The following is a 26,595-nucleotide window of genomic DNA, read 5'->3' as shown; positions in this document are numbered from 1 at the left end:
TTTGTCCAGCGCGTCGAAGGCGGAGGTACGTATACGTGCAGGCCATACGGAAATGGGACTTTACCACGAACTTGCTTGCTTATAAATGCGACCTGACGAACACTTAACAAGCATTCGCTCACTCAACGACTGCTCGTGCGGTCGGTGCCCAATATGCACCGATCGCTTCGCTTCAATGCGCATGCAAATTACCTCAGAGATTCGAAAAAAAAAAGAAGATGACGTTAGTTTTCAATTATACGCGGGCCACAATGGACTTCCTTGAATGAAGCTCTGATGATGGCACCGACCGACCGAACAGCTGAAGTCGCTTCCTGTCGAGGACATCACCTGACCTAGCGAGAACCTATACTGCTGAAACAGGAATAGCATATTCTATCCGATAAAGCCAGAAATATATAATACGAGTGCTTCAACAACGTTTTACGGGCTCTGCAGCAGTTGCCACAATTCGGGTCGTCAGCGTCACATGCAGAGGCTTCATACTGGCGAGTACTATCGTATCGCCGGCAGCACACGGGGTTTGTTGAACGCAGGACTCGCGTGGCCCAGTTTCAAGCACTTGGGACAGCGAAGAGGTCGTGACACGTGCAATCGGACTGAGTGGACCATATACCGTTTGTTCGCCCTCAATACGTGCACGATCTACAGACGTCGGCTACTGCTCTTGGCCGTCTCGACAACCGGCCGTTGTCAGAGGAAATTATATTCTGGGCCAGACGGCGATTGAAACTAGTTTCCAAGCTATGTAGGACCTCAGTTATTTTCTGAAAGAACATGGGTTCAAACTCTATGGACTTTGAGTTGACCAGCCCGCCGTGTGTTTCGGCTGTTTCCTCTGTCCTCGTTGAAACCCATCATACTTCTTAGTTTTGCTTCCCTTTTCCCAGCGTGGACTATTGTACAGCTGGGTAGAGGAATGTTATCAGGCCGACCTTTCTGCCATTGTTTATTACTAAATATTATTTCGCTCTTCAACATCTCACTTTATATGAACATTACGGACTTTTTTTCAATGCATTGTCACTGATTTTTAATCCTTTGTCCGTGACTTTCATATATTCGCTGGTATACACTGATTTTTCACAGTGGATTGCCTGAAAGAGTTCTGAACAGTGACTTAACCATACACGCGCTGCGCGCCCTTTTCACTCCTCATCACATCAAGCCTTCTTTTTTTTTTTTTTTTTTTTTTTTTTTTTTTTTTTTTTTTTTTACTGGCCTTCGGAAATAACGCAGTTCGCATTCTCTGTCTGTCTATCGGGCTTATGCGTGTATGTGGAAGTCTTTGTCGGCGTGGCATTTATAACCAGTAGCGCTTAGTGGATGCAATTTTCATCTCCTGGCTCTTTGCGGACCTTAGCGACAGATCCCGTCGTTTGACGTGCTCTATCGTCAGGTGCTATTCCGTCCCATCGCCCTTTTGCTGACACGCTGTGTGCTCGCGCGGACCTTTTCTCGAGGTCTGTTTTGTCGGTGTGCCCTTTCTTCGGTGTTGTTCCAACAGGTGCCTTGTCTTATCCATGAACCCGTGTGCGTCAGGCTGCCTGAAAGGCTACTTAGCGCGAAACCGTCTGCACCTTATACACTCGCGCACGATGCAACCTCTCTCCACTATATTCCCTCCTCTTCTCTGCGGTATCCCTGCCGGCTAGAGGCCCGACAGCCGCTCCTTCGAGAGGAGCGAAGGCGCTCGCGCGCGCACGCTATATAGCTCGCTGCAGGGCCGCGAGGCGTAATTGCCTCCTTCTTTGGTCAATTTCGGGTCTCTAATAAACCCTAGATGTAAGAACAAACAAAGCCGAGATAAGCAGCAGCCGCGGCGAAATAAAAAATAAAGAAATAAAGAAATAAGCAGGTATCCGGCGAGATTAAAGTGGAATACGAGCAGCGAAGTAGAGAGAGGAAGCAAGAAAAAGAGGGGGGGGGGGGGGGGGGGGGCTCGGCGCGTCCCACCATCAGTCATCCGTGCCGCAGTCATCCATTAACTTCTTGTCCCCCTGATAAACTTTGTTCTCCCTCGGTTCTCCCAAATTGGAAGTCACCAGCTTATTTTTTTCCTCCCCTCTCGGTTTGTGTGCGGCCAGCCACAAGCGCCCCCCCGCCTCGAGCTTCTGCCAACTTCTCCGCTACTTCCTTCGTCCGCGAATTCAACACACTGCGCCTTTAGAAAGAAAAAAAAAAAAAAAGAAAGAAAGAAAGCACGCACCCAGTATCGCAAAGGAGCGCGTGTAGTATGCTCACGGAAGAGAGCCTCCCCAAATACGTGCAGCTCTGTGGGAATGCGAGCTAGCCCCTTGTAAAAGTTCAGCTTGGAAGCTTTATAAAAACTTTATTTTCAAATTCTATACATCGCATAACTATATACGATTCACGAGGTGTCCTAGACAATGTATGAACTATACGTCTGTATAAGGCTGGAAGCCCATGTACTGTTTTCTAAAGTCTGTCTTACGGTCCTACCACATTTAATCAACAATTGGCCACGTGATGTCCTATGCATGGCAACAAGAAAAATCAACAGCGAGGCAAGTAGTCAATAGAACGTCTATATATAGCTTGATTCTAATGTTATAGGAAATTTATCTGCAACAAATGCTGATAGCGATTTTTCTTTTAAGCAGTAGCAGTATTTGCGACCAGTGGCGTAGCCAGAAATTTATTTCGGGGAGGGCACCCACTTGGACTAGGGGGGGGGGGGGGGGGGGGGGTGCGTGCACTCCACTATACCTCCGGCTACGCCACTGTTTGCGACTTCTACTCACAGTGGCGCGCGTACGCAGTCTTGCATCTGATAGTAACAGTCAGCGGAGTGTGGCATGTGTACTTAAATTCTACAGATTTCACTCAGATCGGTACAACGGTTACAGAAGGAGGGCATTCCTACATTTAACGTACATGCATTTGAATCGAGAAAATAAAAGCTCTAGCTTCCTCTTAACAGACGCCCCTTTCCTTCGTTTTGAGAGCAGCAAGTTGCGTAGCGTCGACCACCTTCAAATCGTCTCCCAACCATACGCAAGAATGATCCGTGAGCGATTTGTATTTCCGCTCCTGTATCTTTGACAGTCGTTATCCTTACGCGCACGGGAACCACCAGGGCGCTGACAATGGTGTCCGTGCACCATTCTAACACGCGACCAGGAGATGAGCTGACTTTTCTGCCGTTATGTTCCCGCGAGGACACTGGATTTCTAGGAGAAAGGCGTTCCACCTACTCCTGAAATTCCTTCAAGACACTAATCTATAAGTGAGCGGTGACGTTTAGCAAGAGGCAGTAGTAGTAGATTATAGTAATGAGATTGGACAGGCAGGGAGGTTAATCAGACGCACGTCCGGTTTGCTACCCTGCACTGGGGTAAGGAGCTAAAGGGACTGAAAGAGAAAAAGAGGAAAGAAAGAGCCCTCGGGGGTAGCGCGCACGCGTACGTGAAGATGCGCAGCAACTCTATAAACGGTCGCAGAGACATGTCGACTTCAGGTACTGCAGCAATATGCTCTAGTTGCTTTCTGCGCCAGCGACGCGCACGGCTACAGTCCAAGGATCTTCATTACTGAAAACGGTCTCGAGTCCATCCGGTTTAATACTCTCCAGAGAGGTTCCCGCTCGACACCGTACCGGGGACAAATGTTAAGACGTGGTCAAAAGTATCTGCTTCCGCAAGAGTCGCGCATAACGTGCTACCCCATTCCAATTCCAAACGAAAAACGTGTGAACTCGTTCGGTACGGGGTGTACTTAGTGAAGCGGTAGCATTCTAAATTTTTTGTTTATGATCACCTTGGTAGCGCTAAACCGGCTCGCGCTCCGCTTAACTCTGTGGCGTGTTTATCCCCGCACTTCAAAAGGAGACGTACGTTCGGGCGGAGCAAGTTGTCGGCATGCCTTTACAAGGCTATAGATTCGCCCGTAACTAGCACCATCCTCGTCCTCTCATGGCATGACATGCTACTCCAAGTGCTGGGTGAGAATTGCGGTATACACATTGATCACAGAAAATTGTGTGTTATGCGACCAGTCAGAGGTGTAACTGGAGGTCCCCGGACGTGAGAAAGAAAAAAGAAAAAAAGAAAGACCGAACTAAAGACAATTTAAGCAGAGTTTGGGCTCTGTGCACACGCAGTGCTGTCGACGCTAGGCTTTTCACAGCGAAAGCTGTATATGGCTAGGCGAAACGAAAAACCGTTCGTCCTATGTTTCGCTGAACGTCTCCATCGGGTGCGCCGTCAGTTACGTCGTTCTCTACGTCGCACCCAAGCGCGCGCGCCATTGGCAGCGCCGTTAGTGACGTCGTTAGCGAATGCGTTCCCGCTATTGCCACGTTGACGCTGCTCTTCCCGCAACGCCTCCTCCTCGGCTCGCCGTTGTCGCATGCGTTCGATATCTCGAGTTAGCTCGGCGTCGTGGTTAGCAGCATCCGCCCGCCATTGGCGCTTGCGTTCCGCTAGAAACACAAACATGTAACCAATAATTGAGAAACGCTTCAATACAGCGTCGGGATTAACCCACTGCTAAACACCAGGACCGCACGTTTCAGCTTCGCTGGTTAACCATCTGTACGGAGTGCTTCGGCGGTGTCCCCCCCCCCCCCCCTTTTTTTTTTTCTTCTTTTTTTTTCTTCTTTAGCATGCTGAGACTCGTTAAGCGCATACGCAGTCCGTTTGCGTCCGCTATTTACAAACTCCTATCTGCCCTACATATCGTCCCAACCTGTACAAGCCACAATACTTGAAATCATTGATAACGAGCTCTGGTTTGTTGCACAAGACGTACCGCCTAAATGTTAAAGAGTTCTTGAAACTGAGCAAGTTGGTGACTTTCCGCATTATTGCGCTATAGTAGGAACGCATGCTTTCGGACATAGACGCCCCTTCACCTGTTCAGTACCTTATCGTTTAATTGCAAGAAGAGAGAGATAAAGGGAGAGACTTCAACTAATATATATATATATATATATATATATATATATATATATATATATATATATATAAAGCCTCGAAATAAAATCTTGGCTACGGCACTGCGACAAGCACTGCGAAATCACGTGTGGGCTTCGATTAGCCGACGCCAGCTCTCGCTTCCATAATACTGCACGGTTCTGAGCGACACACAGGTACGGCTCCTCCTGCGGAAGAAGCACGGAGGGAAGGGGAGAGCTACAGGGCGTTGAAGATAGTCTGCTGGGACAATGGATCCCTCCGGCATCGCGCCCTGTTATGGATCATCCTTGCTGGGCGCCCGCCGCCAGCGAGCGAGAGACGACGGAGCGCGCCGTGCGACCTCTCGGCCGAACCGAGCCGGCGCAGTGGACGCTGCCGGAGGTTGGTCGGCTACACCGCGGGGAGGGAGGCGTCCGCGAACGCACGCGTGGACTTGAATCCAGAATAGGGCTCATCAACAACTGCTGGGGAGTCATGCAGATGCGCCGGACACAATCCGTTTCAAAGCTTCCGCCAAACGGAGCAGTAGAAGCTGCCTGTACCGACCAACAAACGACCGACCCTGCTGTTATTTCTCTCTTTTTGCTTTCATCCATCGTCACACGGGTATAGCTGTGCTCGCCGACTGGAAGGAACAGACGATCCAAACATATACCCGATGGAATATGAATTTCTCGTGATACGAATCAACCGACTAGCCTTCTTCCCTTGTTACAGTTCGATGTCGATCGCCGAAGCCCATTCAACCTTGTGCGGGTCGTAGAAATTACACAAACCAATAAGAGGTGTCCCTCTCAGAAGCGATATGTGAATTAAGGCGCGTGAGAAGAGGTTCTATCACGACATAGGCGCTTCCCTGCTGTTAGCAGGATGTCCAGATAGGCAAAAATAGGGCCGCAGAACAGCTGCGAGACAGTGTGGGATCACGGCCTCATGGGATCATGTTCTGCGAAATTGATGTTGTTCATCGTTTCCCGAGGGGAGAATCGTTAATAAGTATAAAATGCTTCAAGGCGTCGTCATTTTATTTTATGCCTCAGTTTTCATAGGATCTGACCGTAAAGAGGTAAGCGAACTTTGTAGGTGGCTCGCCGCGAACTTGGGACCGTATTTACACAGCTTTTAATTCGTAAGGGCCGTCTGCCATTGACCTCCAACCGCATCTCCTAAAGATAATGTCCAGACTTAGGATTGGCTGCCATTTGCTCATACGAACGCTCCTATTACAACAATGTTTTTGTGTTGCTCTCACAGGTGCTCAGTCAATATAGAGGCCAACTTGCGGGCGCATTTTGGTACGAACGTCCGCGGTTTTCCAAAACCGGTACTGCCAAAAACACGAGAAAAATGGCACATCTAATCAAAGATGTCATGGAAGCTATTTCCTTAGACCAAGAGCCATAAGAATGCGCACTGAGCGCGGACTGAACATTCAATCGACCATCACTCACGTGACACCACGAGCTGGTTCCGGTGAATGCGCGGGCAACGGTATTACTACATATACGAGTATAAGTGAAAACAACGCAACATTAGAAGTAACTTTTAAAACAACAGTGCGAAGAAAAACGTTTATATAATGTACCACATAACACACCATGCGACAGCATATACGACAAACACTGTTATGTGCAAAGCAGTTCTTTACCGGGACTTTTGTAGAAGAGGATCGTATAACGTGTCCATCCCCCCGCTGATAGTGCCCAAAAAGTCCCACTGTCTTCTAAAAAGTATTGGAGCATACTTTTACACGGGTGCTTGCAGCCAGGGGTCACACAATCTCTTCAAACTGAAAGAAAGGCCTGCGATCTAATGCGAACAGTATTACTGATTTTAGTCGGTGTCTTGATGTATTCTGGCGAGGGCAGAATTCTAGCAGATGGTATGCAACGCGTTGGAGGTGCACGAGTGTTTGCGTGCAGACGAAGGCACATACCATCTAATAGAATTCCCTCACAAATATAGATGAGCCTGACTGCTTCGAGACGCACAACCATTCTGATATAGGCATTCATCGAAGGGTCGTACACGGCACGCCAAGAAGGTGATATACCCTGAGCAGCGACGTACGTTGCGCAAGGAAAACAGCGCATTCCAATATGAGATGCTCAAGTGTCTCTAAATGAGCTAAATACTAAGCCTAGCAAGTTTCGAGAACTTTTCCTGCGCCAAAAAGGTCATGATGCCAGAATGGACTTCGAAATCCGTGACGTCAGAATGGCGTTGAGGTTACGGCGCAAAATTCATTTTGTTGATAGTAATCGGCGCCTTCCCGCCAAATGAATAGAATTTTAATGGAATTGCGAGAGGATATTGCCACGGCTGCTTGAAGATGACCAAAACGTCTTGGTGGCTTCCTCAGATGGGGATGAAGGTAAAGATGGGTGTATACGCTGAATCATAGTTGCCTTTAGCGTCGATTTATGACGCCTGGTGAACTGAACACAAGAGGCGTAACTACAATGTATGATTTGCGTTTGGGCACCCACAGTGCCTCGAGTGATGCCCTGTTGCGCATCATGCCCTTATATGCCATCATGCATTCGCCTATAACACAGCCGACAGCGGGACGGCAATCAACGTCAATGCCGCCGCCTCGACACAAAGGAATGTCGTGGCGTGTCTGCTGTCACGTCTCCACGGGGCCGCCTCTTAGGCAAGGAAGAAGGGCGAACGGCCGAGTGAAGCCGGCTCGAAAACGGGGCTTCTTATTGGGCCAACTGGTCGGCCGGCTGTCTTTTGGCGCGATGCGTACACGGTGAAGTCGTGCTGCTGCGTAGAGACAGGCGCTACCGCACAGTCCTACCCATCTAAATACGTGCAGCGTGGTGAAAGGCGCAGAAATGGCGTCAAGAGATAATCAGGGGCCGAACTCGTAAACGTGTTCGCACGTAATTAAGCACGATTCGTGACTGGGCCGCAGCGCCCGCGCGCTGGCTAATCACGACAGTCGGCGATATGATAACGAAGGTGCCGGACAGTGACGAACTGTTCTTCGTGTGTAAATAACCTTTCTTTTTCTTCTATTTCAGAGTCTGGTTCCTCATCAGCTCGCGCATCACGCGCGTCTACAGCGCTGCACTGTTTTAGTGAGACGAGATTATATAGATTCGATGGAGAGGTTGCAAGAATGCGTCCAGTCAGGCTGTAAACGTGGCGCCAAGAAAGAACAAGAAAAGTCGAAGACGGACGCGAAGGAGACTGGTGCAGACTGGACAAGGGGCTGTCCCGGGGCAGTGAGATGCTAGACAAAGTCATCGCTGCTGGACGAACAAAGAAGGGCTGCTGCGAACGAGGGGGTAGCCAGCTTATAGCTGGAGGTTGAAGGAGGAGAGGAGGCGGTCGTCCCCGAAGAAGAACGCTTCCTCGAAACTGGTTCATTGCGTGAAACAGTCGGGGAGACAGCACCGCGCGGAGGCTACTGTCAGCGCAGTAACTGGGCGCCCTCCCCCTCCTTCTGACAGCGTTCGACGAGGTGTCACGAAAAGAGAGTCGAAAAAGCGCGCCGGCGTACTATATCGCTCCGCCGGGGGGACCGAGAGCGCGCGGCCCCGGCGGGAGATGGCCCATCCAAATCCCGCAACAACCTTTTGGTTCTCTCGCGCGCACGCCGCCGAGGAGCGAGCCCGCAGCAGAGGCAAGCAGGAAGGAAGCACGGGGGGAGGGGGTCAAGATGAGGAGGAAGGCCTCAAACTCGTTCCGCGAGGAGGGAGGGGGAGTGAGAATACCGGCCGGCGGCGCGCTTCTTGATCTTTACGACGTTTCTCGGGCAGGGCCAATGAAGCCCCCTCGGACCCTATCAGCGCCGGTGGGGCCCGATAGCGATCGGGAACACCGGGGACATGCTCTGGCCGCGCACCGGTGTCATGCTCATGCATTGCATTTGCCACCGGCAGCCCAAGGGGCAAGCCTGCTGCTGCCTTGGGGCCCGATAGCGACCATTGTTGCGTCGGCCGCCGCTGGTCAACAACCCGTGGGCCGCTGCCACCGCCGCCACTCGGGATTAGCTGGGGCCCCGGACCGGTCCCCCGCCTCCGGTCTCGTCGCCGCCGCCGCGGCGCGCGGATTAGCTCGCGCCGCGCTCCCGTGACAACCCTGCCACGTCACCGACGGTGTGCCCGCTTATTGCGCCTCCTCGATTATACGCGTCTTCGGCAGGAGCGCCTCCTCCCCCGACCGCTCCAGCCGCCGCCGTCGTGGTAATTAACTCCACTGGTCATGCACCCCGCGGGGCTAGAGATGCGCTCGCTCGCACAACGGCGTGCATGGGCGCGTGAGCGACTCCGATACACACGGCCAGTGCGCGCCGCTACCGTCTTGCGCGGCGCTGATGGGGCCTCCTCCGCATTAGCGCCGATTACCGTCGCTCGATGATGAGCGCTCGGCGAGCGGCGCAACGCGCTGCTCCAGCGCGCACATGGGCACGCGGGAGGAGAAAGCGGCGGCCAGCGTTGTGTGTTTTGCCGCCACGATATAGTGTGTATGCACACGACGAGGTCGCACTGCCCTCCTCCTCCCCCGTGCACTGTACCCTGCACTGCGGAGCCGAGGAATTAGCGCGAAGATGCGAGAACGCACGCATTTCGGTTGGCGGTGTCCGTTTCCAGGCGACACAGCCGAGGCGGAAGAAGAAGAAGAGGGGACCCGCCGGCCGGACTCGGCACGACAGGAAAACAGGTCCGTCCGAACAAGGAGGCAGCTCCTTTGAATGCTGCTGCTGCTGCTGCGTGGGGGCCCTTCGCCAGAACGGGCGCGCACTGGGTTCCATTCCACATGTAATAATTACGGGCCATTATCTCGACCGACGCGAATCTGATTGCGAGAGGTAAATACGCTCGGAGTCGCTGCTACTGCTGCCGCACGTATACTTCTGTGTGTGTGTGTGCCCAGGGAGGTCTGTATTATGTGCGCGCAACACGTATACGACGCCGATTTGGACGCCACCGGCAGGTGTCCGTCCCTGTTGCTGCGCTATAAGAGCACCGCCATAGACTCAAGCACCGCGCTATACGCCGGGCTCAAGTGTTGACCCACACTCGGTCGACTCCTCCCGCAATGCCCGTCCTTCAACAGTTTGTGTGCGACGAGTACGCGTAATGCGCGCCCTGGGCCACAAATAAGCGGCCAGGAGAAATTAAGGATAATGGCAGAAAAGGAAGGAAAAAAAATTACGCGAGATGTGTGGCCAAACGGTAGACCACGTGCATCGCCGTGCGATTGCATGGTATCCTTTTATAGCTGCTGGAACTGAGAGAAGACTTCGCAGAAATTAAGATAATGTACACCGAGGCCAGGCACTCGTACTTGTCTCTGTGCGCAATGGCCTGTCGACGTAATAAGCAACGAACGTCATTTAGGCCTGTCTTGGGCAAGGCGCTGCTACAATGCAAGAACGAACGAGACGACAAGGACGGAATCGCTCGAGGTTTAATTAAAGCGGTAGACGGCCCATGGTCGTGATAGCGAAGGCACTGGTCGACGAAAAACGCGTCTTACGAACACACGTGTATATATGTTTGACGATCCAACCTGATGCATTTCGAACGAGAACTTAAGGACCTTTTTCTTAGTTGGACGACTTCAGCGACTGTCGGCTTTCATTGTCGTTATATACTAACTTGTGCACGGATAAGCACTCCCGCCGTTTAGATTCGTCTAAACGTGCACGCGTCAAGCAGTGACCACTTCCATGGCAGGTATATGAAAAATGCCCGCTGCTAGTGAGCGTAATTCTGGCCCCTCGACAAGACGCTATACAGGTAGAGACTATAGTTTTAGCCAGGCCCATTTCTCGCTCAGTGCAAGTCACGGTTTGGCGTTTTCTTGAAGCCGTGGTCAGGTACTCGCGTTAAGCCTGTCAGAAGTGCACTCGCCAATTCGGGTACTAATGAGGATAAGTCAGCGGACCTATAATGGTTGTTCTCCAGTGACGCCCTTTTAAGCTCTGACATTTTAAAACGGCGCGCGGACGACTGCGATCCTCTTTGTCGTAAACACCTGCACAGCGCCAGAATCATGTACCGTGACAAGGAGCCGCACCAAGACATAAAGACTACATTCAAGCGTGAACCACTATTTTAACATTTTTTTCCCCGCTACGTCTCCCTCAACGCAGAACAGCAGGGTCGATCGCAGGCCGACCTCTATGCCTCTTCCCTCGCCTGCTCTCACGAACTTTATCAGCGACTTCGTCAGGCAGAAAAGTAACGCGAAGGCGCCCTGCCGAGACGTACACAATACAAAACAAATTGCGCTGTAAGAATGCGGACGATGACGTTTCCACGGCACTAGATTTCGGGCTCTGGGCCTGGCCTGCTCTATATAGGCCTGCTATTCTAGCGTGCGTAGCAGGCTAATTAAGCAAGCACCTGCACCTCAACTTTCGCTCCCGTTTACCGCTCCTTCACGTTCGCGTGCTCGCCGCTTTATTTAGTATTGCCAAGGAAGGATGCCGCGTCACGCGATGTACAGAAAGCCACACATATCGCTCAAGAGGCACAGTCTTTATGAAAATATAGGTGTGTGCGAACATTCCAAACTTGCGAATAACGAATCGAATATAGTGTCCTATTTGATTCGGTCTTCGAATCGAATAGTCACGATTCATAAATGCGAATATTTTTCCAATACTTTTTGAATATTTCAAAACGTCAATTGCGCCCAAATAAACATTAAATTGGAGCTAAAGTACGGTAAACTTTCATTCCCGCGGTCATAGTATAGACATAAAACATGAGAACTTGCGTAGTAGAGCAGACGTCACTTAGGTATCCATACTTTACAGGCTATACAGCGATCATTCGCACTCTCTGAAGAGCCCTGTGCATGCGAAGAAACTACTTGTTTGCTTCTAATTCTCCCATTGTGCTTTTGATAAACAACACTTCATGCATAAAGTACTATGTAATGACATAAACTTGCTAACTTTAAGAATACTGAGATTTGAACATCGTTTTATATTAATTGTGATAACGGTGGTTCATTATTCGAAAAACATTCGATATCCGATTCGATTCGGTCTCAAAAATCACTATTTGCACACCCCTAAAAAGAATGACAACCGCTACACAGGTTAGGAACGTGCATTATACACGCATGGACCTAGAAGCGCTTTATGTATGTATGTATGTATGTATGTATGTATGTATGTATGTATGTATGTATGTATGTATGTATGTATGTATGTATGTATGTATGTATGTATGTATGTATGTATGTATGTATGTATGTATGTATGTATGTATGTATGTATGTATGTATGTATGTATGTATGTATGTATGTATGTATGTATGTATGTATGTATGTATGTGTGTATATACACTGGTAGAACAAAGAATGTAGCTAAATGCGTATGAAGCTGAAAGAGCTTCTTGCGAAACGCCAAGTCGTCACACGGGGATCAAATCGGAACGACGAGTTGTGCTATAGGAGTGGCGGAAAGTAAGAAAAAAAGAACGTATAAATAAAAAGGCGCGTGTTCTTCCTCTCATCAACTTTGACAATTGGGCACGCGGAGTTTATACCGCGATTTATCATCCCGTCGAGAACAAAGGAGCCCATTGTTTCCACAGCACGTGCCTGACTCCGGGCCCCCGGACCACGAGTCCTGCGCGCGCATAGCTCGCTTAGGAGCGCTGCGTGAACGCGTGACCCGCACCTCTCGGCTTCCCTTATCCGTTATCCGTGAGTGAGCGTCGACGTGGCGATAATGCTGACAGCCCGCGTCCCACACCTTCCTCTGTCGACGTGCGCGGGATGCGTAACCATAACCGGTCTTCACCGAGGGATCGTCGTTCTTAACGCGCTGACAGGACTGTTGTATACGCTATCGCTGAAGGATGCGCATGAAACGCGTGTTTGTGCTGAGGGCCCGACATGCGTCTCCCCTGTGTTACGCCGCGTGGGATCACGAGTGCAGGCTCCAAGTGGGAACCCGAGCGCGAAGGCATGCAAGAGATCAGTACCCGGAAATGACGCTGGGGATGGCATCAAAGTAAATGAACACTTGCCTGAAAGTGAACATACCGCATCACAGTGTTTCAAGAGAAAGCTCTATTGAAACGCAGAGTGTTAGTGGGAGCATATTCACCTACATGCTGTTCTCCAGGGATTGGGACGAAAGGAAAGAAAGACACTCGAAGAAGGTGGGCAGAAGAATAAGAAATAAATAAAAAGCTGCATTTCTTGTGATCTTATCGGCAGAATAAACGCCCTAGAAGCTGAAAGCAGGTAATTTGTAATGTTGACGGTTAATACTAGAAAGAAAAGCATAGCATTCTTGACGAGATTAAATATGTAGGTCACGGTTTAGAGAGCAATCCTATTGTGTCGATCTGTAAGAACATGAAGTTCGGGGCGTTATGCGTTGTCACAAAAGAGCGCATAATCTAAGCTAGCGCTCACCGTGTGTCACGTAAGCCAGCGAAAGAAGCACGCCGGCCCCGCGGCAGCTTCAACAGAGGGGGAGAGCGCATACGCCTCAAACAGCCGACGCGACCAACGGAGTCTAGAAGCATCGACAAGTTACGCGAAGGCTACGGTAACGAGAGAGAGAGAGAGCGCCGAAACCCCTTCTCAGACCCCGACACAAACGGCGAGTTGAGAGAGAGAGAGAGAAGCCCGAGCGTGCGCCAATGGATGAGTCACCACCCTCCTCGACGACGCTCCGACGGCCGCGGTCGAAGATGCGAGAATTGACTAGAAGATTCCCAGGCTTTGTTCATGCTACGATATCCCAACTCCGATCGAAGGTTCTAAAACCCCCGGCGAAAGCTATAAAGGCACAGTGCGGGAATCGGAAGTCATCTTTTTACCGCGCCGGTAAAAAGATGCGACTTGAAGACCGACCGTCTGCGGAAGAAGGGGGTTCCCCGGCAAGCTAACCGACGAATTCATCGAGCGTCTGCATTTCCGGAAGTTCCTTCAAGATTTGCCTCGAGCTAGCCGAGATCGTCCGGCTGAAGACGAGCACGGGTCAATACGATTGGACACTGTGTGTTCCTATCCATTCTGTACTTTACGTGTTAGACTCTTAGTGCTTGTCGTTAATTATTTTCCTGTGTTTTGTCAATAACCATCTGAATTGTAATGTGATGTGTCTAGCCTAAGTGCGTACGTGTGTATGTAACTGTCTTGTTTGAAGAATATATTTTGTTGTGTTTTGACAACTCTGGGCTCTTACTTGGTCTTTGGGCCACAACCGGCTTTCGCTGGCGCAACAGAGGGCCCATTACTAATTGTCCTTGCTTTCATGGGGTTATTTTCGGAAGCTGATAAGTCGGCTTTGGAATTTGGTTCGGCGTTGGCGCCTCGTTCACGGGGTGTGTGACATGCGGTTTCGATGACCAACGCAAGGCACCCAGCATCCCCACGAAAGTATAGTTAAGTAATGCACAGCGTAGCCGGAGCTGTGTATCATGCAAGGAGGTTTAAAAAATTGCCCTCCTTGGTATCATGTATAGCGTCAATGGTAGTCGCAGGAAATTTATGTCAACATATGCAAACTGAGTGAAGGACGCCTCCAAATTGCGGTGAGCAAACAATTTTTCTGGAAAAAAAAAAGGAAGAAAACGTAGACTGGAAGCAATATACAAGTGGTGCCGCCACCTTAAGATTGAAATTCCCGCATCAGGTTCCCATGACGTCATACATTTCTGCAACGTCAGCTCGAGGCCAATGAATTCTTAGTACGCGGACACCTTTGCCATCCGCCCGCATCCGAATGGATTGCAGAGCCAGGGATTCGCTCCCACGACCTCTGGCTCAGCAGTTTAATACGCCGTAGCCACTGAAGCTACTGAGTGACAGGCAAAGGAAAAATAAATGCGAAAAAAAAATATATACTGAATATTGTACTAAGCATGTCTACCAGACTTCAGTGACAGGCAGGGTGTACTTTGTATCTGTTACAATTCTCGTGGATAACGCAGGAGTAGATGTGTAGTGCATGTTTATGTTTGCTTTATTTACACCGTACTCGACCCCACGCCACACAAGGTCATGCGCTCTAAACGAACCTGACGGGTGGGCATGGGGACGAAGTTTCAGTGACAGCTGCGCTCCTCGTGACGGTCATCTCAGAGAATGCGCCCTTTCGTGAGACCACTTTGGCCGGTTCAGAACGTCCCGTACAAGCATATACCGCGGTCATAACTAAGCAGCAGGATTTCCGGAAGTGCTGCACTGCTGGACTCGATGGGCATTTTTGGTAATGCTGGAATATGCAGCTTTAGTAGAGAATTATGGCACTGTTGCGTTATTGTATTAGCGGCATGGTAATGCGGTAAATTGCATCAGCTTTTGTTTTGCCTGGAGGAAGTATTTACCTAATGCGCGGCCAGTTTACCGTACAGTATAAAGGGATTTGACGTGGCTGTGTCTTAATTCTGCAAACACATGCATCGAAAACTACGACCAAATTGCTCAATTTTGCTCGTTAAATTTCCATGTAATTGTCGTGGTAGCCACATTGGAGGCAGCCTGCAGTGCGGACAAGGGGTCAATGCACTCCCTCAAGTACGATGACTCAAGGACTCATATTTGCTTCGTACGACCTGCTGCAGAACTCGCAGATGCCTATGAAAGAGATGTGATCCGGAACTGTGTCAAGTGCTATAATGGATTTATGAAAGCGCAGAATAATGAGTGCAAGTTTCCTGCTATGTAATTTCTGATTAAATGTTCATAAATTACTCTACTTTAGATACTCGGTAATCTTGCAGTTAGCTTTAGCATAAAGCTAACCTGAGCCGCGGTGAAGGCGCTGATGGTATCCATGCGAGCAGTCTGTGGAATATTTGCAAGCAAAAATGGCGACGTTGTGGTTCGCCCTGCCTGAAGTATAAGTAGTTTTCTCAAGTGCCGTTATTAGAACTGCAGCGCTTCCTCCGGTCAGATTGGGTAATATTAACGTAATTACGGACGACAGTTACCGCACTTTTGAAAACCCACTCAAGTGCGCACTTTTTTTAACATCCTCATAAGCACTCATGTCGTCAAGGCACTCGGAAGTAACACTTAAAAAAAAATCGAGGCAACGTTTTCAACCTGTAGTATCGACCGGATGGGCGTTTCCGACTTGTGTTATACAACACACAGCGAAAGCTAGGTAGTGCCAGCTATATATATTAGGCAGTGTATGCTGCCTGAAGAAGCTGCATGGGGGTGCTGCACGCATTGGCAGCTCCAAGTGCTCGAGAAAAAAACCGTCCGTGCAGAAGAGAACGCGGCGAGTGCCAGATTGAGTGCGCCGGTAGAAAACGAACAGAAAGAGGCATAGCAGGCGAACGAGAAAACGCGGTTAGCATTGCGCAGTTAACACTTTTCGGAGCAAATAGTGAAAATAGCTTCGCCCGTTACTATTCACTGCACAAACTTCAGCTGTCGGCCTCATCAATGCGCCCGATCTGCTGCGCTCCGGAGCACATATGTTATCTGTATCAGCAGCTGTTATACAGATGTAACTAACTATAACAGGCAGTGCATGCAGTTTACGATACAAATGCGTCCTGATTCGCGCCCTTAGCCGTGGGTAAAGCCAACGTCTGTTGTTCTAAGGGCAACACAGCTCAATGAGACAAACTATAGTTGGTTTTATGTGGGCGTATTTTCTCCTGCTGTGCTCAGTAGGTGTGTGCCACTTGATCCTTGGTCCATTTTTTTTTTTTTTCATCAGAAAAAGCGCTGCATGGCAAGGCCGTGGCATGACAGACTTCTGCAGCTTCCATTATAGCCTATATCATAGCTCTCCCTCTCGCTACAAGCTTAGCACAAGACGAATGACGGTGAAACGGGTCAGCGCAAGACTCATTACTGCAAGTTTCATAATTCATTAATACAGTCAGCAGACAGAGAGAGAGAGAGAGAAAAAAAGAGAAACATGTGCGCACGTTTTGCGAAGCTCTCGAGCTTTCGTTTCTCGCAAGTGAGTCTGCCTTAATTGGCAACTTTCTGGGTGGAAAAGTGCGCCATCTGCTGTTTGCTTTGTTTCTTGCTTTGCACGTTCGCCTGAATTTTGGCAACTACCAAGAGCCATTGTTTTGGTTCGGAAAAAAAAAAAAAAAAGAAGCAGTGGCCGACACAATTAGCAAACCGTGCGCAATCTCGAAAATGTTTAGAATTTAGGGCCTTGTTTGTTATTCAACGTAATTAACCTAGATTTTTTTTCTGTTCAACAGGATTGAAATATTTACTGTTGTTTAGTGTTCTTTGTAATGCGCGGTAATGACATCATACATTCTGTACAGCTTGAACGGGGCATATAGGATGAATGTATGGGTGCACTTGACGATAATTGTGCAAAGGATCTCATCCGACGGACTATCAAACTCTCTGTCATTGCAGCGAAGCGTTAAAACTCGGGAGGCAAGACCGCCTGTTTGGCTACGGTCGGAGGAGAGACGAGACCTCCATCCTCGACTGTGCAATTCAAGAAAACGAATTTGTTGCCCATGTTTTGAGGCACTAAATGGTGGAGGGAGGCGGCACAGTGAGAAAATCATGATGCAACGTTAAAGAAAGTTTTAAAGAACAAAAGACGCCACAATAAATAAAAAAAAATAGACATATCTCGTTTGAAAGTCGAACCAAATGGTTATGGTTGTTTGGGGACAAAACCACGGGGAATCGCGCAGCTTGCGTCGGGCACTCGAGAATTGAACTAAAAAGCTATCTTCATCTATCAATGTGTAATCTGCCTACGCGTCGGGTACGCCGGGTACAGTCGGGCGATCGCAAAGCGTTGCTGTACGTGGATGGCTCTGTAAATACGTCCAATGGTTAGCTGATGCCAGCTGGATTTCGTTCTGAGTGATAAGAAGTCAAATAGCGAAATATCTGCAGCCGGTCACACTCGAAAAAATATCCCAGAAACCGCTAGCTGTTCCGACGACAACGACCTCAGTGGGGCGTTTTCTTAACTCCACGCAACGCTTTTTCCCTTTTTTTTTTTTCCCGTCTTCAGTGTTTAGTACTCAATTCTTCGTTGTCATGACGACAAGATGAGGACACATTTCTGGCACGCCATATGAACGGCCTCATCAAAAGCCAAAACAACCCATAACAACCGTTGCTGTAAAAAACAAAACAGAAAAGTTTTCTAACAAGCCCATATTTCGCGCGTAATGGCGCGCGCCACGCAGAGGGACGCGCGCGTGCGCTTGGGATCATCCATGGCGCCTGCGAAATAGATTCGGTTAATGTACTTTAAATACATCCGCTGCGTATCGCGCGAGGGCACAATATTCTCGCGCGCCTATGGAGGGAAATAAAGGGGCATTATAGCATTACGGCTTCCAACCCTCTTCGGCATTCCTCGCCTTCATTGACGGAGGGAAGCGACGGCGCCTCTTGTAGAAAGAAAAAAAAAAAGAAAAATTAAGAAAGAAAAGTTGTGCATCGCCGCCCCGGCAGCGGCAGCCGGCAGCAGCGCGGTGCGATTAGGCAGGTTTGATTTACGCGCGACAGCGCCGTAACCCGTTTGCAGGGTTCTCTTCTCTAAACATCGAGCTGACCCCCCTCCCCTCCTTCTTTCCTATTGCAACAACCTGTTATATATATATATATAGGGTGGCGCTGGCACGAGCAACCTCACGACGCATTGTTTAGAGGCACCGCACACAACCAGCGGTGGACCGTGCTTTATTTCGCGGTTTTCTCTCGCGAACTACGTGACCGTGACGTTGACGCCTCTTCAGTTTTTTTTCCCCTTTCCACGGTGAGAAAACGCCTTCGGACGATCGCGACGCCTCGATGCTCTTTTTTTTTTTTTTTTTTTTTCGTTCTTGCTTTTTCTTCTTGTTCCTGGGGCCTTCCCCGGCGATAAAAGCGATATCGCGATGGGGCCCTTTCTCTTTCGGCCGCTTTTGTTACGGACACCGTGGAAATGGGACCACGGTCGCTGACGGAGCGAGGTTTTGTTTTGCCGGGCATTTTATGCTAGCGCGTTCGAGTTTTGTCTTGCCTGATATATGAGAGCCGCTCTTTCTCGGCGGGAGCGGAATTCCGAAAGTGGGAAGGATGGGGTGGAAATGCCGGATGCACGAGTGGTAGGGTACGGCGTCATGGTACGCGTTTTCTCCGCGATGCTCGATGCGCTTAACGTTTCGCTGCCTGTTCTGAGCCTCGGAGAGTGTCGATTTCGATGGAGGCGTCGCGGTTGCGGGAGTGAAAAGACGTGACGCGTACGCAGTGGCGTCGGCCCTTAGTGCACAACGCGTGCGGCGTGTTCAATGTGCGCATTCTGGGGAACACGTTTGTACGAGTCGAGACGCAGTGTGCCCTCCTGTAACCTGAAGGCTGATGAAGCAGTGACGCCAGCACTGGCGCTGATAAACAGTTATGCACTGAGAAAAACGAAACAGTATACAGAAACGCCGGTTGGTAGAACCTATATGAGTAAACAATGCAACACCTAATGTAAAGATGACAAGGTTAGATCGCTGTGGGAAAGTAAATTTTGGCCAGACGCAGTAACTACTCTGACTGCCCGATGTGAGTGGCATCGGCCGGTTGGTTGGGATGTTGGCCAACCCCCGTTGTGGGTATGTGTCATAGTACGGGAATCATCATTATAATCAACATGCGGACACGTTTATTGGCTGATCCCCCGTGGTGTGTCATAGTACGGGAACCATAATCATCAACGAGCGGCGATCGTCGCAACGAGCTAATGTAGGTCCAACTCACACGTCTGAATCTACGTTAAGCGAAGCTTTCGTGAAGCGGTTAATGAAATTGTATAACTTTGCCCTTTTCAATGCCATTGGCGTGAAGGAAACCGGCGCGCGCATGTGCTTTCGCATGCCTGTGTACGTAATATGACAAATATTTAATAGGTTTCAGCCGCTGCGACGCTTCCTTCACCTACTGGCCCAATCCTATTGTTTTCCTTTGGCGTCCCAAGACAAACTGAAAGGCCATAGACGTCATCATCTCTAGGCATAAGCTATGGAATCGAGTACCGTTAAGTGGTATTTCTTCTGAAGTTCCGTTACTCCGCTTGGTCAGCGTTACATCCGCAAATGGTCGAGGTGTTGAGTGGAATCTGAGCTATTTTGTCTGCAGAATAGGTATTGCACACAGCCACGACAGAAACGCTCGCGAAAGGTATGGAAACGCAACATCAGTGTGCTTGTAAGGTGTCCTGTTGGCTGCGTTCTCTCCCTTCGGTATGCCATTGCAAACTGAGTCAGTTGGTATCGCGCGTTCGAGAAAACATTCGATCTTGAGAAAACAGAGCTCAAAGCAAACATAGCGACTAATGACAGCATGGTGTACCTTATTCTCTCTGGCCTCTTATGTGCCGCTTTGTTCAGATTGCTAGTGGTGTGTTGATTGATATTGTTCAAAACGAGTGATACTGGCCAATAAGGAGCGCGAGTCTCACGCGCTCCCGAATTTTGTTTTTAATAAGACTAAGTTAACGGAATAGTTTGTGGCGATAACTCGACGGCCTTTCGTGTGGTTAAATGGACACTAAAAAGACACCCTAGATCAGTAGAGACTATAAAGTATTCTTCAAAACTCCATGTTCGTTATTGTCACGGTAAGAGGTGGATTATTAAAAGAGAAAATAAAAGCCGAACTGCCTTTTTTTTTTTTAATTTTGCGCTGGAACCATAGCGCCGGTATGTCAGTGTGGCGTCGTGGATTTGAACGTATTTTATTTCTGTATTTGGGCAGCTGTGGCGCAGGTAAAACTTATCATAACCTTCTAAGTTCAGTATTTTCTTGACAGTGTGATGTATTACACCTTTAACGATTAAAAAAAAAAAACGATTGCTACGCCCGACCAAACGCCTTCAAAATCCGTGACGCCATGGCGCGCTGGTGCAGGAACTTCCAGGCGACGGCGCCACATGTCTTCCGGTTTTGCGTTTTCTCTCGCTTATTAAGTCTATGGCAAGAGTGGCTTTTCTGGCATTGTAGAGAGAGAGAGAGAGAGAGAGAGAAGAAAGGAAAGGCAGGGAGGTTAACCAGACACACGTTCGGTTTGCTACCCTGCACTGGGAGAAGGTGGTATAGAGATGAAGAGAGAGAGAGCACAGGTGAACTTATTTTTCTCTTCAGTGTCCCTTTAACCGATTTATGCCGGTTATGTAGGTTTCGTTACAGTAGTCGACGTCGCGGTACGTATATACGCGTATCGCGGTCTCAAGAAGTTACGCATTGTGCCACGAACTAGTGGACAAATTACATTAATTGCTGCAACAATCGCGCAATTGTCGTTAATCGTTGATGACGTTGTCCTGTTCGCTAAATGGCTTCATCCGTGGTTAGGCCTGCCGGGAGAACAAAATGAAGGCAACGCGCGGCCACATACACACGAGGCGCACAATGCGAGTTACGTGCGGCACGCCAATTTTCACTGAGCTAGTCGGGCGCATGCCGTCTTATACGTCCATTAATCACACGGGCTGCGCGTATTTCCACTGCAACCACTGTGCATGCGCGCGCTGCGTGACGAAAGGGAACAGCTCACTCTAATTGGGACTCGTGGCATTCTCCTCAGCATTGCGAACCGGTTGACTCACAAATTCAGCTACTAACGCGAGCGGGCTACCATCTGTCATGACTTCTGCTGCCAACACGGCCCCGGTATTTCAAAACACGTGATACCACGCTCAGCGTCCCAGAAACAATTACACGGCCAGCGCCGACTTTGTTGCCCTCCTTTTGTCTCACTAACTTCTTTGTCGGACCGCTTTTCTCAAGGCGCAGCTGCTCAGTAGATTGAAAGTTCTGGCGTATAGAGATGCGAAAGATTAACAGCGAGGCATGACTGATAGATCTATACAGACTGAGCTTAAGTCAGTGTGCGCTCATTAGTGTGCGCTCAAATTTCTGTTCGCCGAAAAAGTGAGAGCGTGTTTGCACGTTGTGCTCTTAACAATTACTTTACTAAACCGCGAAACTCGCCGCACTGTCCGCCACTACCAAAACGCTTCCACAACCCACAACGGCTTTTAGTAACCGGGAGCATTGCGACTTCATGCTTTTTTTTTTTTTTTTTTTTCTTTTTTCGTAACAGTTTATAAAGGCATGGGTTTTGTCAGTTGTGTGGTTACTATAACGAGTTCAGTACAGAATGTGCCCATTTGCATGGCGCTCTTTGGCCATATATGGTCCTTGCGCCAATCAACTCCATTAATCATCACTAAATGAGTATGGGCAAGCTACAATGTTTACGATTACGTGCAGCTACTTGACGCGTTAAAAAGCAGAGGAGCACATCTGGTACATGTATACATCTGATCACAAGTATCTGCTCGGTTGAGTAAGACGCGTGTTCGTGTCGTCGCTACGGGCATTTCCTGGTTACTCATGGAATTGGGGCTGGGTAATATATTGAAGAAAACGCTTGAGCAAACAAGAAATTACGACAGGCGCTTAAAAATTTAGGATCCAAACTTCGTCAGAAGGAGCAGGTAGGTGAAACATTTGAAGGCATTGTTACTTTTGCCAGTATAATCTCATTATTATGTACTTCACTCATTGTTGCACACACGCCTGTGATTGGTTTCCCCGAGCGATACACAGCAAGCGGTTTTCACAGTTTCTGCGTGAGAATGACGAGCGAGTTTCTCATTTCTGCTTGAGATTTAGAAGAAATCATTACGGACCACACTCCCAAGCGCTTATAGCATTGCTCTTGAAAAATACCGGCCTTCCCCGTGACACCGAGCGCATTTTATGTAGAGGCAAGCGTCTATCTTACGTACACTACGTGGAAGGAACTCGCGGGTTCTGTCGGTCGACGAACTTGCACCATCACCATTTTTGCTTGCTCTATTCAAGGTTGGCGTCTCGAGCTGAAAATTTCACGCACGCCGTTAGCAAGACTTCTTGGAGCCACGAATCGCTATAGCGTACGGGCTGTCTTACGTTAAGACGCCTAAAGGAACGGCAACATGACACCATCAGAAGAAGCCGAGAATCGTACAAGTCCAGGATTTCCGCCGAATGTCACCAGGGATAGCGAAAAATAAAGCGATTACGAACAACTGGGGAAGGAAAACATACCTGTATTTCGTAACGGGCCTGGTGTTCCAGTCGTAGTTCCTGCGTTGTTTCCAACGTTCCTGACGTGGCGTCGATGCAGAATTTCCCCTGAGCTCCGGCCAGAATGGAGTAAGCCACCCGGGCATTGTTACCGTCGTCCTGGTCGGTCGCGGTGACGGTGCTCACGAAGCTTCCCGGCGGAGCTCCGTCGGCGAGCTCCACAAAGTACTGCGTCGGGTAGAACTGCGGTCGGTGGTCGTCGACGTCCAGGACCGAGAGCTCGACCGTGGCTGTCGAAGACTGCGCGGGGTTGCCCTGATCACGGGCTACCACAATCACGCTGTACGCGTTCTGCCGCTCGCGGTCAAGGCTCTGCTTCGCGATGAGCCTACCGTGAACTTCGTCCAAGTGAAACATGCCCGGGTACATGAGCTCAACTTCAGGCGCCAGGCTGTACGCGACGCTACCGTTGGAACCGAGGTCTCCGTCGGCCGCGGACAAGACTGTGACCAGCGACCCTGGTTCCGCGTTCTCTGGTATGGAAGCCTTGAACGAAGCCAGCGCGAATGCCGGCGCTTGGTCGTTCTCATCCAGTAGCTGGACGCGTAGAATAGCGTGCGCCCAGCGCGGGTTCGGACCGCCGTCCTTGGCAGAAATCTTAAGTTCGATAAGATCCTGCTGCTCGCGGTCTATGGACCGAGCAGTGGTCACGAGCCCCGTCGCCGGGTCTATGCGAAACCATAATTTTTCATTGCCTGATGATATGGCATAGGACAATCGGGCATTTATCCCCGTGTCTCGGTCCGTAGCTGTCACCGCTGCCACGAAGCTACCCACAGGCGCTAGTTCACTGAGCTGCGAGGAATACTCCGACTGCTCGAACACCGGCTCGTGATCGTTGACGTCGTTAACGAGGATCAGGAGAAATGCTGTCGACGACCGAGGCGGAGAACCTCGGTCAGTCGCGACCACTGTGAGGTTGTACCTGCTGACCTTCTCGCGATCCAGGATTCCGTTCACGCGCACTATGTCGAAACTGGGCGTGGGCTCCAACCGAAAATGGCCCAGCTCGTTGCCACCTCGGATCTCGACGACAGTGTCGCCGTTGGGGCCCTCGTCGTGGTCGATCACGCTCACCGCAGCCACCACGGAGCCGTTCTGCGCATTCTCGTCCACAGTGGCGTAGCTGTCCGGCGCCGTAAACACGCGGAAGCGGATCACAGGTTCGTGGTCATTGGCATCGACCAGACTGACGGTCACGTAGGCTCGTCCATCCTGACGGGGCGACCCATGGTCGTGCGCGAACACAGTGAACACACAGCTGCGCGGCGCGTCGGGTCGGCTGCGCTTGCAGCGAGGCGGCCCCGTCGACGCTGTCCGCAACACACCGGTGTCCGCGTCGATGGCGAAATCCGCCTGCACCGCGGGGTCGAGGAAATACGAGAGCTGCGCGTTGACCCCGGCGTCAGCGTCCGTGGCGCGCACTTGCAACACGCTGGCGCCCGCGGGGAGGCTCTCGTTGATGCTTACAAAATAGTCACTGTGATCGAACATGGGCGGATTGTCGTTCACATCGACCACCGTCACATTCACCTGAAGGTGTCCCAGACGCGGAGGCGTGCCCCCGTCGCGAGCCGACACGTTGAGCGTGTACGAATCGCGCGCCTCGCGGTCCAGCCGACCCGTGGTTTCCAGGTGCAGGAAGGGCGTCTCTCCGCTCGGGTTCGTGGTGACCACGAGCCGAAACTTGGCGTCCTCGTTGCCGCCCACGATGCGGTAGTCGGTGCTGAGACCGTTGGCGCCAGCGTCCCCGTCACTGGCCGTGTCGAGGATGACGCGGGTGCCCACATTCGCACTCTCGGAAAACGCCACGTTCAAGCTCGACTCGGGGAACTCGGGCGCGTTGTCGTTCACGTCGAGCACCCGCAGGCGTACCTCGATCGGGTACGTCGGCTGGCTGCTGAGAACAACCAGGTCGAAGCGATCGCTGGCCAGCTGCTCGCGGTCGATCTCCACCGCCGTCCGGATGGCGCCCGACTCTGGGTCAAGGGTGAACTCGGCCGGCTGCTCGTTGAAGCGGTACGTGAAGTTAGCGCGCACAGGTATGTATCCGACCAACGTGCCCGCGGGCTGTCCCTCCTCCAGTTCGAGCAGCACCCGCGTGTCGGCCTGCCGCGAGCGCATGGCCGGCAGCGCTTCGGACGGCTCCGTGTTGACGGTCAGGCAGGCCGCCGGCGCCACCGCAGCGAGCAGCAGCAGGAGAAACAGCAGCGGACGACGCGCCATTAGCCACCTGGCGGCGCGGCATCGGCCGCCGTTCTGCAAACACCATCAGGGCAGCGCTGCCGCGGGGTCCCGGCCTGGCTGGGGCCCACAGCACGGGCGCTCGGTGGCCGGTGTCCCAGCCGATGGTTGGGCTCCTGGCCTCATGGTGGCGGCGTTGGCAGCGCGGCTTTCTCTGGCCTCTGCGCCAGCAGGCTACTCCGCTGCTGCTTCTCCGGCCCCCCTCCGCGGGAAACCTGCTCCTGCGAGACGGCATTCCAGCGTCCGGGAAAGGGGGGCCCGTGACGTCATGTCCCCCTCTTGCGAGGAGCAGCGGTGGTGGCAGGACCCCCCCGAGAAAAAAAGAAATGTGAGAGGAGGTAGGGGGGTTTCCTCCTCGCCTGGCCGCTGGAATGCGCAGCCTGATGCTGCTGCTGCTGCTGCTGCTGCTCCTCCGGCAGCCGCTCCTTCGGACGGCGCTGTGTCGGCCGGAGCTCGGAAGCGCCGGCTGAGGACCGCGCGAGGCGGCGCACTGCGCACGCGGGTGCTTACCGAAGCAAGACCGGGAGGAATGCGCGTCGCCAGTGGCCGTCCACGCGACGATTATCCCGCGCTTTTCTCTTTTCTTCTTGGCCCGCTGCTCTCTCACCTGGCCGTGAATTGGACGGGGGGAGGAACGCTGCTGCTGCTGGTGCTGGTGCCGCCGCCGCACCGCTTATATACGCGCTCATAAGCCGCGCGTGAGATGTCTTTTCACTGGCGCATGAGCGCCTGGTTAAGATTCCGGGCACAGCGCCTTTGGAAGAAGAGAGACAAAAAAAAAAAAAAAATGCCCGGAGAGAAAGAGAGTTCGAGGGTTGTCTTGATCACCGAAAAGGGTGGACACGGCACAGTGACGACGTTTTAGTCAGTCTTGCCGGTCTGGCAGCGCCGCACAAAGGCCATTCATTTTGGCTGCGCTCCCCGACGACGTATTACACAGTGTCCCCAGGTCGGTCCTGATGCGCTCCTTTCAATGGCACGTACGCACGCTCTGTGCTTATCTCTCCTCTTCTGTCTTCATGTAACATTACGCTTTCCGGGATGAGAGACGCAGTGAATAAGTTCATAGAGCCTACTGAGCGGAAATATTGTTAATCCTTAAAGCTGCTTCGATACAAGTTCGATTATTCCGTCGAAGAGAAGTGAATCAGGAACGCAGATGGTTCAGCGTACTCAGCTTCATATTTTTATTTTAGTGCCAGAGTACCCACACAAGCTTACGAATAGGAAGCTGCCAACCTTGGCAGTCATCCTTCCGCTGGTCATCCACCTAATAATAAAGATTTCAAGAATAAAATAGAACGACCTCATAATAAAGCTATGAAAAATAAAATAGACCATTAAGCCATG

At 50.8% G+C, this 26,595-nt stretch overlaps 1 protein-coding gene across 1 annotated transcript in view; it reads right to left on the bottom strand.

Annotated features, from left to right (window-relative positions):
* The window catches only part of LOC119449586 (cadherin-related tumor suppressor-like), a 105,409-nt gene extending 79,827 nt beyond the window's left edge, over positions 1-25,582 (bottom strand). Inside the window, 1 exon segment of the mRNA XM_049665148.1 lies at positions 22,963-25,582. Coding sequence (XP_049521105.1) covers positions 22,963-25,227 — 2,265 coding nt within the window. The 5' untranslated portion in view covers positions 25,228-25,582.
* Positions 25,583-26,595: the final 1,013 nt, after the last annotated feature.

The sequence above is a fragment of the Dermacentor silvarum genome, chromosome 4 (genome assembly GCF_013339745.2).
Source record: "Dermacentor silvarum isolate Dsil-2018 chromosome 4, BIME_Dsil_1.4, whole genome shotgun sequence".
NCBI lineage: Eukaryota > Metazoa > Arthropoda > Arachnida > Ixodida > Ixodidae > Dermacentor > Dermacentor silvarum.
This window is presented reverse-complemented; position numbering and strand designations above follow the sequence as displayed.